The 16,470-nt window shown below is 37.9% G+C and overlaps 1 protein-coding gene across 1 annotated transcript; it reads left to right on the forward strand.

The window, feature by feature from the left end:
- Positions 1 to 3,542: 3,542 nt before the first annotated feature.
- On the forward strand, positions 3,543 to 16,224 carry arfgap3 (ADP-ribosylation factor GTPase activating protein 3). The gene is made up of 16 exons (XM_036577430.1): positions 3,543 to 3,689; positions 4,418 to 4,536; positions 4,721 to 4,793; positions 5,166 to 5,297; positions 5,510 to 5,590; positions 5,748 to 5,817; positions 6,714 to 6,773; positions 7,464 to 7,507; positions 7,714 to 7,853; positions 9,313 to 9,444; positions 10,133 to 10,264; positions 10,668 to 10,808; positions 11,591 to 11,714; positions 12,008 to 12,095; positions 13,734 to 13,858; positions 14,740 to 16,224. The coding sequence occupies exons 1-16, from the start codon at positions 3,621 to 3,623 to the stop codon at positions 14,755 to 14,757; spliced, it is 1,548 nt and encodes a 515-aa protein (XP_036433323.1). The 5' UTR covers positions 3,543 to 3,620; the 3' UTR covers positions 14,758 to 16,224.
- Positions 16,225 to 16,470: the final 246 nt, after the last annotated feature.

Consider the following 16,470-nt stretch of genomic DNA (forward strand, 5'->3'; position numbering starts at 1 on the left):
TACATTCAGATTATCTGACGTGCTTCCTGTTCTTTCTATTTCTGATAAGTACTGCAATGGGAGAAATTACTAGCACACTGGGTCTGAGCTTGTTTCGAAAACATGCTGCTGACATCATCACTGTAGCAGCACGACCTTAAAAAATATCAATTTGCTGGATTACTTGATAATAGGATGACTGCTTCCCTTTTGGTGGAGGAGGGTGCGTGAGGCACCTGGTGACGAAGTAGAGAGCGAAGCTGCCTTTCCATTGGTTGAGGAGCTTGTCTTTTTCTTTGAGGTGCTACAGGTGGGAAGCTTTGTTTAATAGTTCATCAATTTGGTTGACCTTCAGCGTAGCAGCTTTAACTAACTCTTTCATTGGTTAATGTGTTGGGGTTGTTGGGCTGCGGTGGCTATAGATGAAAGTGGAGGAGAAGCTGGGCTGATTTTTCACTGAACCTGAGGGCTGGCTGACAGGGAAAGCAGCAGCCTCGTCCCAGCTGAAACCAGCTTCTCCATGGTGGGGGGTTCAGGCAGGGTGAGGGGTGGGAGGAGATGGAGGATGGAGTGGATTTCTCATGCGGTTTTGGTGTCTCTGGCAGCTGATACAGTAGAACATCGTCATGGCAGTTCTCAGGGGGGGACAATGTTGTGACCTTGTGTGTTAGTGCTGATGTGTCTCCACCAAAGAGGATGGATAAGTTGCACATGGAGAAAATAAGGCTCTCTTTCAGAGATTTGACACCCCTCTTGTTGGTGTGTGCTCCATTTCACCTAAAAATTATCTCTTCCCAACAAACAGGTTGAAGTTGTCAATTAAGTTCAGTCTTGCTTCAGACTCATCCTTCCTCCTGTCATTCTTGCATACGTGAACAATGATCTGCTTCGCTGTTGTGTATTCAGCTAGTAAAGTAGGAAGCTTGTCATTCAGCTTGGAGACTGTGATGTTCAGCACATATCAAACTATGAGGTTGTGGTTTTTCACACCACCAACAGAGTCATTCCAAAAATAAGGGTGTCTGCTGTGGCCACAGACCGAGGCTCAGTGGCTCTGCTTGGGCACTCTGACTGGCTGACACTAATGGTTCTTTTAACATTATGTTCACTTCCTTCAGGAAACTCACTGAGGCCTAGCAGTAGTTCAGATCTGTCATGCAAATGGAGTGACTGGGACTGATACTCTGCTCTGGCTTTGTGCTGTGGTCTCTCAGCAGTAGCTTTAACATTAGCGTGATAGGCTGTGATAGCAGGAGTGGAAAAAAATGAAATGGAAAAAAAATTAAGACTAATATATGTAAATTATCTCAGGCTGCCCTGTATTGCTATTCTTTCAAAAAGCAATGAAGGCAGAAACACTCCTTATAACACTCTTTGTAACACATAATTTAATGTGTTTGGACAGGGCTAAACTGCTGAATAGGCTGAATAAGCAGATATATGTAAAAGTGACATCACAAAAACAGTATCGGCCTCAGATGCTCCACCTGCATGTACACAAAGTCTGGTATCTATAATAAAGTAAGCTGGCTGCAGCGATCGTGTTTTTGTCAGGCCGCACATCCAAGTGAACTCTCCTCAGTTTACAGAGTTTGATCGGTCAGATGGACTTTTGCAAGCACTTGCCTGCTGTGCAAGCTGTAACAACAGAGCCTTTCAGAGTGAGACATGGACTGAAAAGAAGTTTGAGAAGTTCTTGGCATTAAATCTTCGAGTCTTTAAGGAGGCTTTGTTGTAAGCATTTAGTTGTGCTCAAATCACCCTACTGAAAAAAAGACCTGTAGAACCATTAGGATTAAAACTTAATGGTTTTGCTTTCTAATGGGAATTTGCTAAGTTGTTACCATTATAGACCACTGGTTTCCTGTAAGACACATTAGAACATTAGGAAACCATCCAATGAATTAGAATCATTCCCAGAACACCAGTTAAACCATTAGAATCCTTTACACAGTGTTAACCCATAAGGAAAACACAAAATACCATTAGTGACTATTGGACAGCATCAGTAACCAACAGAAGCTTTTAATAGTTTCTATGATTTTTTTTTCAGCAGGAGAGAGGGGTCCTTATTTTCATCTAATACCGTTTGAAAATCGCTTGCCCCAATATGTCACACTAACGTAACAGTACATGGTTGGTTGTTTTTGGATGTCAGACAAATCGCCCCTTTCTGTCAAAGTAGGTGGATCTTGGCCACATTAAGCAACGAAAACAGAGAGGATTCACAAAGTGAGAACCATTATATAAAAGTATTTCCAGGAATGTGGTCTCATGGTTTTGGCAAGAGGGAGGAAAAACATCCCCCTTTATGCAGCCAACTTGTCATTTAGCCTGGAGACTGTGACAAAATTACAGCCGAGACAGGGGAGGGGTGAAGAGCCTAACGCAAGACACACCAAACGCACTATGTCACATCACAAAGCATCAAAATGAAAAACCTTTGTTTTTAATTGTGAGTTTAATTTAATTAGGAGTGCACACCACCAGAGACATTGTAAAACTGAAGACTGATCACTGGTTGAAATATGAACAGGAAAGTTCATAACGTTCAACATGGTGTCTGTTTGTGGAGAAAGTCCTGCCCTTCAAAAAAAAGAGCTAATCAGCTTGCTGTTTACGCTGTGAACAGGAAAAGCCCCCCTCACTGTGGAGATATGCACAAGCGCAGTAGCCAGAACAACCTGAAGAAAACATTCCAGCATTCCAGAGCCAAACACTACAGACTATTTATGAGGTGTTTTCAGATTTATCAGTGATTTTTGAAACAGTGATTTGACTTCCCTATAAGGACTTGGACACCGCCACTGACATTTGGCATTATTTCGCGCCAGCACTCGGCAACTCTGAGCGCTGTTCAATTTTTCGCTGTTTTGCCATTTTAAATTAAAGCCATATTGAGACCACAGAAAGCCACAGGAGATGATATGAGACTTGACATTTACAGAGAAAGGCAGTCAATCTGCAGGCCGAAGTTAAAATAAAAAAAGCACTAAATATGCCTTTGAATTGATTTAGGCTGCTGATCTTTCAATTATGATGTTCACTAATGACTCATGCTAATTGAGAACTGTCATTGCATGAACTTATTTTGATGTGTCTAATCCAAGTAAGTCAAACAGCTAAATGCTAAAGTCTGCAGAACATTAGGAGAACATTATATGAGGCTCGACATTTACAGAGAAAGGCAGTCAGTCTAAATAAACAGCCAAACGCTAATGGTCTGTTAGCTCAGCTAACAGTATTAGCATAGTCTTTTTTTTCAGCTTCCTTGAGCTCGAGATTTTGTGAAAAGGTAGTAAACTAACAGAATAAATTCATAAATTATGATGAAAGTTTTATTTCGTTAAATTCATGTGAGAGTGAAAAAATAGTGAATTCACGTCAGGCTGATTTAGTTTTCATATGGGACGTTTTGAATCACTGGCAACATTTACTTAATAAGTCAATCTCTTTTATTAAAAAAAGGTTTTCCCTTAAATGGGTTTACATCTCAAATTTGAGGTCTCAAATTGCATACATTTCCCAGCACGCACTAGTATCCCCTCTCCAGTGTTGACGTTGAATGCGGAAGTTGAGGCGGATCGGCGGCTCGGCGGCTGTAGTGTTTCTTCCTTCGTCCACATCAACAGGTGGAAAACATGACAGAACCGACCAAGCACGACATTTCTGCCATTTTCAAGCGTTTACGGTCAATTCCTACGAATAAGGTGAGCAGCAGAGGACGGTTAAAGCGGGTAGAGCTGTGTTTTGGTGAAGGGGAGTAGGAGACGTGACACGTCGCAGTTTTTGGGCTGCTGCTGTTTTTCTCCTCTTCAGTCAAACATATGGCAGCTGCCGTTTAGTCTGTTCTTCATCCAGACGGTTCATTCTCAGCCAGAATTTGCCAAAAAAGTTTCTAAAAAACAGTAGACTGTGTCTGTTTACATTAGCGTCTGTTAGCCTAAACATTTAGACTCTCTCTGTCTCTCGTGATCACATTTCTCACAACTAGCTGAAGTTCGACCACGACTTGTATTCATTGTTTTCATCCATGTAATAGTAACTGTAATGGCCAGTATTGTGATGGAGAGCATGAATATTTCGTTTTTTTTTTTTTGCTTCTTTTCTAAGCTTTTTGGACTGGGTTTAACTATTTAACAACAATTTGAACTCCTTCCTCTAACTACGTCATGTAGCTTACCAAGCCTGCAAGTCTTAGCCCTGCAGGCCACAGTTAAACTTAAAATAACATAAAATATGCCTTTGAATTGATTTAAGCTGCAGGTCTTTCAGTTCTGATGTTCACAAATGAATTATGCTGATAGAGAATTGTCATTGCATGAACTTATTTTGATGTGTCTAATTCAAGTAAGTCAAGATAATAAAGGGATAAAATGACATTAGAAAGTGTTAGTAATGTGTTAAAATGTGTGTTTTACTCCATTTACCCTCTCAGGCCTGTTTTGACTGCTCTGCTAAGAACCCCAGCTGGGCCAGTATCACATATGGAGTGTTCCTGTGTATTGACTGCTCAGGGACTCACCGCTCTCTGGGAGTGCACCTGTCCTTTATCAGGTTGAGTAAACTACTCATGTCTCTATATTTGGCTTTACCTCTTACAGCATGTCCCAGTGGCCCAATCGGGGTGAGATTAGGCTGCCCAGTTGTCATATCTTTCTGAGAATCTACCTTTTATCGCACCATTATAGTGATGCCATGTTAATTATTGACCACAATTAATGGATGACTTCTCGAGCAGGTCTACTGAACTGGACTCCAACTGGTCCTGGTATCAGCTGCGCTGCATGCAGGTTGGGGGCAATGCCAGTGCAGTGAGTGTTCTTCTCCCATACTGCCTTTGTTTTACTGCTCATTGAGGAAAATGGGATAGCTGAAGTTAGGGTTGTCATGATTACTCAGCTAAAAAAATTACATTAAAAAAAATCTAATTAAAAACGTGTAATATAATATAAGTCTAATCTAAAAATCTATGTTAAAATTACCTATTGGTCATTGATTTTATGTATGTTGATTTTATATTTCTAGTGATATATGGTGTTTCTACTGCCAAAAACACATTTACTTCTGAGATAAATGATTTTAAATATTGTGCTTAGGTGCCTAAAGTTTTTGCACAGTTTCAGTCTTTGTGATCATATTGATCGTAATCAAGTACTAATATTCTTTTTCTGTACTCAATACAGACTGCCTTTTTTAACCAACACGGTGGCACTGCAGGTGCAGCCAATGCCAAATACAACAGCCGAGCAGCGCAGCTTTATAGAGAGAAGATAAAGACTCTGGCCACTCAAGCCACCAGGCAGCACGGCACAGAGGTCTCACACACACACAATCACAATCACATGAAAGTTTTTATGCATTTGACATGACATACAGCAGTACTTATTGAATGCAACAATGTCTGTGTGAACTTCTATTATGACTGCATGTAGACATTAAATCTGTCTGTCTCTGTCTCTCTCTCTCTCTGTCTCTCTCTCTCTCTCTGTCTCTCTGTCTCTCTGTCTCTCTCACTCCCTCATATTAGCTGTGGCTGGACAGCCAGGCTCCCCTGTCCCCCACATCTCCTGGAGACAAACATGAAGACTTTTTCAGTCAGCACACACAGGTGTGTGTGCATAATCCCATTAGTGAACAGGTTTATCCCTTAGTTGGTTGTGCTGATGATTTCAAACTGCATAGAACAATACTGCTTTTAAACCGTCTCTTTCCTCTTGTATGTATGTGTTAATGAGATCTGTTCCCTTGTGTTTCTGCTTATCTAGGATGATGGCAGCTCTCTCCAGCAAAAGCTGAATCCACCACAGGACACGACACAGGACAACAATAATAATGGTACAGTGAAGGTCAAAGTACTGAAACACTTTATCTGTATTTTTTTGTGTGTGTCTGTCTGTGTCTGTCTGTGTGTGTGTCTGTGTGTGTGTGTCCAGTAGTTGCACCCTGGTTTCTGAATGCTCAAATTTGAAATGTCCTCCAAAGCCAATGGAAATGGATCTCATTCACCAATATCTTCCTAAGTTTTTTCTTAAATTTGTTTTAGAGAAAAGTCATAAGAAAAAGTCTAAGTTAGATTCACAACATGTTTTTAAACCGCAGAATTCTTCGCATCTTTGTGCTGTTGAGTCCCAAATAAGAAAACATTGGTGAATGTCAGAATCTTTGTAAAAACTGTGTAATAAGATTTGATGAATGAGGCCCAGTGTTACAAAATGTAATTCAGCTTGCACATTTAAAATACAGGATAAGTGCTGAGTTCTTTTGTCCTTGTGCCTTACAAAAAAGTGACCAGCAAAGAAATGAAAAATCAGAACATACAACATTTATTCACAGGATTACCATGCTAGACTGTTTCTGCAGATTTTAGGAACTTGGTGTTCCTAGCATAGGCTTCTAGTGAGCTAGCTAGAGTTGATTGTGGTAAAGAAATTGAAGTTCTGTTGAAGAAACAACAAGAAAACTGCAGTTTTCAACCATTCGTCCCAGACATCTACACTTAGTACTGTTAAATGTAGTGCTGTGGTTACAGTGCATGCCGTGGCTGTACATTTCTGTAGAATTTTTTTTCTTTTTTTTCTACCTGGTTAGGATAATAGGGGGGCTAAATGCTAAATGGCTACAGTACACTGATTGTCAACCTCACCCCAAAATATCATGTTCTGGCTATGCCACGTGCATGTGTGTGTGTTTGTGGTTTGTGTGTATATCTGACTCATAATTGTTATCTACAGACAACAGTCAAGAAGGCCCTTCCGTCGAGCTCCTCAGTGTTTCTCCAAAAGCTGCTTTAGGTAAAGAATAATGTTTTAAGTTGCATGTGGAATATTATGGAAGGACAATAAAATACAATGCGATAAATACAATATACTGATGTTCAATATATAATTTCAGTTATTAGTAATTCAAAAACCAATAAACAATTCCTCTGCAAACTAAGTTGTTTGTTTACAGCACAATGGTTTTAATGGGCCCATATGATAGAAAACTCGATCTTCCTCACTGGAAAAAGAGATTTGATGTCATATGTAAACATTGTTGAAGATTCAGACCGTATCATTCACTTCCTAGTTTGTGCAGTTCATATACAAAAACTAATTTGTAAAACCTGTCCAGTTTGAATCCAGTGTTTCTGTGATGTCATGAAAACCAGAGCATTTACATATATTCCCCTATTCAGCAGTATAGCCCCGCCCATTCTCATTGAAGTTAACAGGAGCATGTAAATGAATTATCGTACATGTACCCACATGACTGGGGCTGAATGTCATAAGTGGAATTCGAAACAATAAAATGCAAAAAATATGTAGGATATGGGCCCATTAATAAGTATGAGCATAAATACATAATTAATTTGATGAGTGGGTTTGTGTGTATATTAACTGTTTTAAAATGATTCTGAATGTAGTTCAACCAATCAGATTTTAGAACCAGAATTAGGTGTTTTATAAGTTTTATAATCATGTTTTTTTTACCTCTTGCAGAGCCATCTCTAATCAAAAAGAAGCCAGCAGCAGCCAAAAAAACAGTAAGTGCAGAAATTGTTGACTGTTCATAGACATAAAAGTAATACCTGCTAAATTCTGTTTACAATAAATTGTTTCTCCAAAGTGCATTACTTTTGCATGTGTTTACTGACAGCAGAAGTTTGCCCCTCTGTATGAAATGTATGTGGCAAAAGGCAAATTAAGTGGTGTGTTTACATGGATTTCAATGTTTGTATCTGCTGAGCAGTTGGGCTCTAAGAAAGGAGGACTGGGGGCTCAGAAGGTGAGCAGCCAGAGCTTCTCAGCGCAGGAGAAGAGAGCACAGGCTGTGGATAGACTGCGAGAAGAGACAGTGACAGAAAAGAGTGCAGAGCCAGAAGAGCCAGTGTGAGTTTCCATGCTTTCTTTCTCACACTCTTGTACTTATTCACCATTCACCGTTGCATACGGTCAAACCTTATCAAAAAATATTATATATATCTGTATGAATTAGGTTGTGTTATGTATGAGCTGTAAATGAAGCTAAATTGGGGCGCAAATTGCAAATTCTATGTAAATAAGGGGCTAGTGGGCAGGTGTTTGTTGAATCAACTGAAGCTGATTTATCATTTTATTGTTTGTATTGATGTCAAATGGCAAAGATTGGTTTCATCAATTGGTCGGAGTCGTTAGAGAAGATAATCTGTCAGAGATATGCTGTGTTCTTGGGACCTGTGACAAAATGTATTAAAATAATGAACACATAGGTATCTAAAGTATAAGGGCGCTAGGTAGGGATGCATCTGTCCAACTTTTTGCCTCCTCATTGTGATACCTGATCTCAGGATATCAGCTGTCACCGAGCACCAATCTAATATAAATTTTTTCTTCAATTTAAAATGTGCCGTTGCAATTGAAGAATCCAATCATCAAAACATGATCGATCTATCTATTTTCAGACATTCTCGTTAAGGATTTTTAAAATCAGGCACACTGGACAAGTATTTCATTTTTAATAATATACTTCTAATTTATTTTAGGACTGCAAAGTATAACGTATCACTCCAGACCAGGCTTGTCAAACTGGGGACCTTCCTGGCCAAAGTGCTGCAGAGATCAGCGTTTACCGTCATCTACCGCTCTGAATTCAGTTCATAAAAGCCTTGTTAATTAACTGATGAGCTGAATCAGGTGTGTTTAATGAGGCAGTTTGCTGAAGTCTGCAGTGTTTTGGCCCACAAGGACTGGATCCTGACACATGTGCTCTAAACATCTGAACGATCACCTTATTACCCGAAATCTGTGAAATTTAAATTTATGCTTTTTAGCCTGCATTAAATTGATTAAAGTCTGAAGTGGTTACTTGCTGTCGAAGAATTAGAAAAGCCCTCCTGCACATGACGTTTATTCTGTTCCACTTAGGGGTCTTTTATTTTGACATATTTTTTTTTGACATATTTTGCACATTTCACATTTGCAAAGAAACACTTATTTCACCTCTTTAAACAAACAAGTTTGCCTGCAATGCAATCATTTTTAATTATTAGCTGTATGTAGAGTGTTCATCTCCATCAGTAAAAACACAAAGTGAGAATTTGATGTGTTGCATTTTTGATCCAGTTTATTAATTTGGTGCATCACTAACAATAGGCATTAGGAAGAAAGCAACAAAAGACTGCCATGCAGAAAGAAAGAGAAATAAGAACACATGAGAAAACATGTCAGTTAATGCAGAGAGTGAGGGAGAGAGCACAACAAAATATCAAGATTTGGCTGGACAACAGCAGAGAAAAGACGGTTAATTATGTTATGTTTTAGTTAATGCATTGATTTTGAGTATGTGATGTATTTTTGTCCCTGTTGTCAGTGTGAGCTCTCTGCGGCTGGCCTATCAGGATCTGGAGCTGCAGAGGAAGAGAGATGAGGAGAAGCTACGGGGGCTGGAGGGCAAGAAGAAGGAGCAGGCTGAGAGGCTGGGCATGGGCCTGGCCAGCAGGAGGTGGGTGCATTTACTTTTACCATTTTCATTCATGCACTGCTTTCAGTAGCACACATTTTGTATTGATTTTGCATGCCATGATGGTACACAAGCTAATCACAACTAAGGACATGCAAAAGAGCACTATAAAGCTAGATGAATAGAAACGTAATTCATCGACCAAGCAACAAAAAGATCTGTGCAAAACATGGTGTGAAAATATGTGTTATTAGGAGAAGCTACAAAAAAAAATGCTAAATTTAGACATACCACTGAGTTTACAAATGTGTGCTTGATGCACATGAATAAGTGCTAGGGATGCATGATGATATCGGAATCATATCGGTATTGGCAAGAATTTGTTTAAAATGATAATTATCGGCATCAGACAGATGTTTAGATTGGCCTGATATTTCAAATCAATATTTGATGAAGTATTTATTGTACTCTGAAAGAGCAGCATGTTTAAGGTAAGATTGGTTTATTGAGCTAAAGTTTATGTGTTACTCTACAAATGAATGTTACATTTTCTTTTAATGCTGATCCAGGTGGATAAAACAGGAAGTGTTCCCTCATAGTCCGAGTGGAGAACCGAATGTGTTTAGAATAAACAAACTGCCTTGTGTACACAGTGGTAGAGTGTTACATGGAAGCTAATCAACCACGTTTTTCTGGTTAAATGTATATCTGCCTGTTCTCTTTCTTTCAGCGGAGTTTCTCACTCTGTCCTGGCAGACATGCAGACCATTCAACAGGAGACACCCACCATAGCTCAGTCCTCCTCTCGCTCCAGGAAGTACAGTGAGGATGAGGAGGACGATGATGGATTTGTCTCCATTAGGTGAGATTTGCTTTACTCATAGCTCACACATGGAACGTGGTCATTTTAATGGACTGCTTGTACATTTGTGAACAAAGCACAGCATTATTAGACAGAGCCGGCTTAATTTTCAGTCCTCCAGTTGACTGTTCAGCATGCAAATCAGATTGAAAGAACTGAAATGAGGTGAGCTTTTCAAAACAGCAATGCTATTTTTAGTTGTCTCCAGCTATTTGTAGGATTTTACATTGATATTTGTGGTTGGATCACAGTGCTGCAAGGCTATGGAACTTGCCAAATTAGGAGAAAAATATCAGATTAAAAATTCTTGGCTTAAAGTACAGGCTTTTAATACAGACTGAGGATACATTTCTCATTTGTGTTCACCTTTTTAATAATATTGAACTCGTCACCTGGCCTGTAGGAGCTCCTCCAGGTTTACAGATGACACGTCCCAGTCGTCAGACCACTTCTTCTCACAGTGGGGAGACGTCAAGAAGAAAGAACCGAAGAAACCAGAGCCTGACTTTTACTTGACTTCCAAAATGTCTTCATACGAAGAGAGGTCAGATCCTTCCTCAGTTAGTTAATCAATGTGTTTTTAAATCCAGTTAAAAACACATTTGTTTAGGGTTGCATAAGACTATTTTATTCAGTATCTTGTAATTCTGTAATTTGGAATTGCATTATTATCTCAATAAATATACTTTCTCATTAAAATAAACAGCTTAAAGGGACCATGTCATGGAAAACAGAGTTTCCCTCGCTTTTTTGAAATAAAGAAGTTTGGAGTAATATGTCAACATTGCTAACGTTTCCTACCACACCATTCACTATCTATATAGTCCATATATGGAATCTATGCTGCAAAAACAGCCCAATTTTTAATAGGTTTCAGTGATGTCACTAAAACCAACTCATTCACATTAAATCCACCTATTCAGTATACAGCAGCCCCACCCATTCATATTAATGTTCTAAGCAGTGTTTCATCTGAGTGTTTTTGAATGAGGCACAACAGAGGGCAGGCAATAAGAACAGAGCTCATTTATTTTATATCAGTCTTTAAGACACAGAAACAAAAATAGCCTGTTTAATTCTAAGAGATAAGGAGCGGTTGGAAATGGTCATGTAAAAATTAATAATGACCCTTTTTGGTAGATAAAACCACACAAATGTTGTAAATACACAAATGTTATTAACCTCAATGGAAAATATAAAATACAAGAAAAGTCTAGGATATTAACCTTTTAATATTTAGTTGCTATTATTAATATAAGGAATAAAACAGACAATGTTTTCTTTCGAGTCTAAAACAGTGGTGGGCCCTTTCTTTTCCAATCACAGGACCACAGCGAGGAGAAAAGCAGATTCAGGGCCTGTACCGGTCTCTGATGATGCTCAGAAGAAGTTTGGTGGTGCAAAAGCCATCTCCTCTGATATGTTCTTCGGTAAACCGGACAACTCTGAGGTAACCTGCTCTGCAATAGCCTGACTGTGTGCAAAAACTGCAGACATATTTTTTAAATTATGAAAACTGTCTTTTTCTTTTACAGTAAGCAGTATAAAACACTTGAACTCTGTTTTGGACTTGTCATGTTTCAACATATGTTTTTCTGTTTACTGTTCTAAAAGATGTTTTTAGTGGAATCTTAAAACTGTGTTCTGTCTCTAAAATGAAGTCATAAAGAATGAGTAATTTCAACTGTGCTGTAATAGCTCATGTAGGGTAATGGAAATGATCCTCCTCCTGTTTTTGGGCAGTATGAAGCGAGAACCCGACTGGAACGCCTCTCTGGCAATTCAGCCATCAGCTCAGCAGATCTGTTCGATGAGCAGAAGAAGCAGACAAGTAAGTGACTAAGACATGGGCTGTTATAATAGCTGTAGCTGGACACTTTCAGCAGAGACTCCTCAGCCCAAATTTTCACCCTTCATTTCAGAAATATATCTTTCACTATGGCAGAGACAGGAGAAAAAGCAAACTCTGAAATATAGGTGTGAATTCTGAAAGTAAGGAAATAAATCACTAGGGAAACACTATTGGTTTTCGAAGTCTCTGCTTCCTAATGAGACTGAACAATTCTAGACTTACACTCAAAACAGTGCTGTGGTTTGAGTTAAAGGGGAATTGCACCTATTTTTCTCTGTAACTGCATAATAAAATCGTTAAGCTGTAAACAAAGTCATTCAGAGTCATTTGATGTGAAGTTCTTTATTCTAGAGAAACTTACTGAGTCAGAATTGTTCACAGTGGTAGTGATAGGAATGTCCAAAGCGTTTAATGCCTTTAAAAGCTACATCACAGAAAGTTATTACAGGAAATAATTATGAATATATTGTCTGATGTTTAAGGATTGTAAAACAATATCTCTTGAGAAACATTTCTGCTTAATATGTATTCTAAAACTCATTGATGGTGGAGAGGTACATGCAGGGTGTCGTAAGGAAAAATAGTACCCAAGGAAATTTATGCCATTTTACCATTATCAACATTTCATATACAACTTAGAAAACATTTTGGACAGCAAATAAAATGGCAGACATGTTGCAGACATCACGATACCTGCTTCTTATCACCACCACAGTAAAATCAATAAGCTTCTCTTCAGTGCAACATTAGACGTCGAAACTCTTTGAATGACTTTGTTTTACATTCAGACAATTTAATGATGGGGTATTTTTAAAAAATCCAAAAAGCTTCACAAATTTTAAATAATAGATATAGAGATACTAGGAAGCTATAAATAACAATGAAGAAACTTCCAGAATGACGAACGGATCTGTAGATGATTCCAAAATGACTGAGAAAGTCGTATAGCATGAATAATGAATGTTATAAGGGAATTAACATCCAGAATTCATCTTATTTCAAAAGTGGAGATCAAATCTCCAGCAGAGAACTTGACAAAAAATAATGTAAACAGATAAGTACAGTATTTTACATCTTTTTTTTCACTGAATTATGAGGCTTTTTTAATAGAGAAATTGCCCTTTAAAGGCATTTTTTCAACTTTAAGGATGAATCTTTAAAAAATACTTTTAAAGTTATGATTTAGTGAAAAATTAAATTTTGCCCATACCCCAACTGCATGTGATCAGCCATGCCTGGTGTCTGAAAATTGCTCCTTTTATTTTTTCGTGCTGGAACTCCAAGTACTTTTGTTCATTTTCATAGATATCGATATATCATACAGCAAGTTTATTTGAGATTACTTAACAGTGTGAAGCAGCTTGAAGCAAGTGTGTGTTAATGAAGGCATGCAGTTAAGATGCTAACTTGGTGACTAGAAGCTTCCATTAGGCTACTTGTTAGTTATGTTAGCCTTCTAGCTCCAGTGCAACTTCAGACACCAAACATGTCTTGGCTTATGAACTTCATTTGGTGTAAGATGGAAAATTTGTACATTTGATTTTTGGCCAAAGCTTCACTTTAATATCCTTCCATAGAGTATTCAGACTTGGTGTGTCTTTCTCTTCCGCCTTTCAGGCAGTTCATACAGTCTGACCAATGTGCTGCCCAGTGCTCCAGACATGACTCAGCTCAAGTTGGGTGTGCGCTCTGTGGCTGGCAAGCTGTCCGTCATGGCCAGTGGTGTGGTTTCATCTATACAGGTCAGTTCATACTCTTCTGACATTTCACTTACTGTCGCTGTTGGATGAAACCTCTTATCTCTGAAATGTTTCAGGAGAGGAAAAAACATTCTCAACTTATAATGGAAGTTAATGTAAAAATACTTTTTCGTAAGTAATTTCTGTACTAATAAACAGCAATGTTAACAATTGAAACCATGTTGGTAAGTTTAAAATGCAGGATTCTGAAAAGCATGTTTATATTAATCAACCAGGTTTACGTTAATGAAACCAGGGAGTCTTTTAGTGACTAGACGTTAAAGCAGCAGTTTTTCATGTCTACTAAGGGTCAGGTTTGAGCTAAGAAAGCTGCCCCTTCAGATGACCGAACACTAAAGCTTAACACTAAAGCTAATACTGGAGCTGATCAGAGCAACATTAGATGATGAGAAAACTGTAATCTTTTAGCAAACTTTGATGAAACAACAGAAATGCAGTAAAACATTATTATTTTTCTTTACATAGAATGTTTTAATCTGATGCACAGTTTGGTTTAATTTGACTGATTTATCAAGATAACTGTCAGCAGCTGAGTTAAGGAAAGCTAACTATTTTGCTAAATAATTTTTATTGTTAGATATCATATTAAAATGATTTTTAGCAAATACAGTATCCCAGATAAAGTTTCTTACCCTAGACCCAGCATTTCTATCTGCTGAAGTTTTGAGCTGTGAATTTAATGAATTGAGTTTAATCCAAAACTTTTTTTCAGTTTCACGACTGAAATAAAAACAGCACTACTATAAATAGTTAGTTAGGTTTAGTTACGGTCTTAAGAAATTTTGCACACGTTTGTCCTTAAGGTCTTGCATCCTAATCCATTGACTAATTTGTAGCATTTGTATTTGTGTCTTCTTTTGCAGGATCGCTACAACACATGAGCATTTAGAGCATACAGGAGGAGCAGCGTCTCATTATAATGAAGAGATACTGTACATGTAGGTCACAACTGCATTTACAATCAAATATGATGCGTATATGTAGCTTTATGGAATAGTTATGTAAGTGGCCATGTAATGGCTAGATCCTGGCTCTTTTGGAAAGCTAACTGAAGGACAGGCTTTGATATGTTATTTAAACTTGAAATGCTTTTTTTTTTCTCCTTATAATTTTTCAAAAGAAATCATATTGGTATTGGGGGCACTTTGGGTTATTTGGCTCTGAGGCCAAATATATATCTTTTTTGCTTTTTGTAAATATTGTATGGATTGTTTGTCTTTCTCAACCTGTTATACATGGATTACTTTGGATTTCATCCTATTTTTTTAGAGTAATCTGAGAAAAGGGATCTTCATGGGATTGAATAGCTTTCATTTCTCAAGTGCTCTTAAAACACAGCGGTCTCTAGATCACTGAAAGACCAAATTCCACAGAGAGATTTCCTGATGATCACTCTAGATTTGGAGAAATGCTGCATTGATTGTTGAAGCACATATAACTGTAACAGTAGGGATGTTTTCAAATTGCGCTACGCATTACTTTGAGATATTTTACGACTGTATAAAGATGTTAATGTTTGTGTAAATGTGCCATTGACGTATGACGATGCGTTTCACCTTTGTTGAATATATGGGGATATATTTCGGATATATAAGAAAAACAAGTCACTTTTAAAAGTCCTCCAGTGAAGAAATGTATTGCTAAATACGGTGGAGAATTGAGAATTGCACCTTCTTTTAGGGAGCACTAGGTGGTGGTGTTTACAGAAATTTATTACACCAAAGCTGAAGAGAGGCGTTAGCAAGGACCTTCGGGCTAACATTTACTGATTGTTGTTGGACTTTGAATAAAGCTTTAGGTTTGGACTAAGCTCATACAAAACCAAACGTTCATGTAAACTATGCCTTATTAGCCAGAGAAACATTCCATTGATACCTTTTTTGCTTTTCTGTCTTTGTTTATATTCATATTAGCCATTGATTTGCAAGGGCAGCTTTTGCTTAACTGTATTTTATGCACTACAGAATTATTATTAAGAATGGATAGATGCTAATTATATTTCCTAGCTGGAGCACATTGTGTACACTTCATGCTGAGTATATTGAAAGAGCTTGAATACAATCAAAGCTATGTGGGAACCAAACCAGTAATTTCTTCTAAGAAGAAAGACTGAAAATATATAGAAATCATAATTTTGTCAGTTTCAAGCTGAATACTTCATGTTATATGTAGTAGCCCTCTAGGTCAGATGCAAAACCCATGTTAAGTTTGAAAAACACTTGCACTACAAAATAAAATATTTAGAGTGAAACAAGTGGTGATTATTATAAAACTCATAACAATGAATAGGGGACATTTAAAATTTTGTGCTAAGAAATAAATAAACACTTTTTTGTGAAAAGTCTGTATTTGTTGTGTCGTGTGGAATGCAAGGAGGGGGAGGGACCAAGGACATCACTGTGGAATTGGCTGTGAATCCTTTGTGAGTTGGGAAGCGCCTAAAGTTTTAGCTTTAACTTTTCAAACTGAAGAAAAGTTTTACAGTGCAAGTATTGCCTTTCTCAGATTGGGACATTCAGTGTTCACATTTCAGCATTTTGCCTCATTAAAAACATAGTTTTTTAGTGTTTTCAGACTTTTTAATGTATGATACT

This window comes from Colossoma macropomum, unplaced genomic scaffold, assembly GCF_904425465.1.
Source record: "Colossoma macropomum unplaced genomic scaffold, Colossoma_macropomum, whole genome shotgun sequence".
In the NCBI taxonomy this organism is placed as follows: Eukaryota; Metazoa; Chordata; class Actinopteri; order Characiformes; family Serrasalmidae; genus Colossoma; species Colossoma macropomum.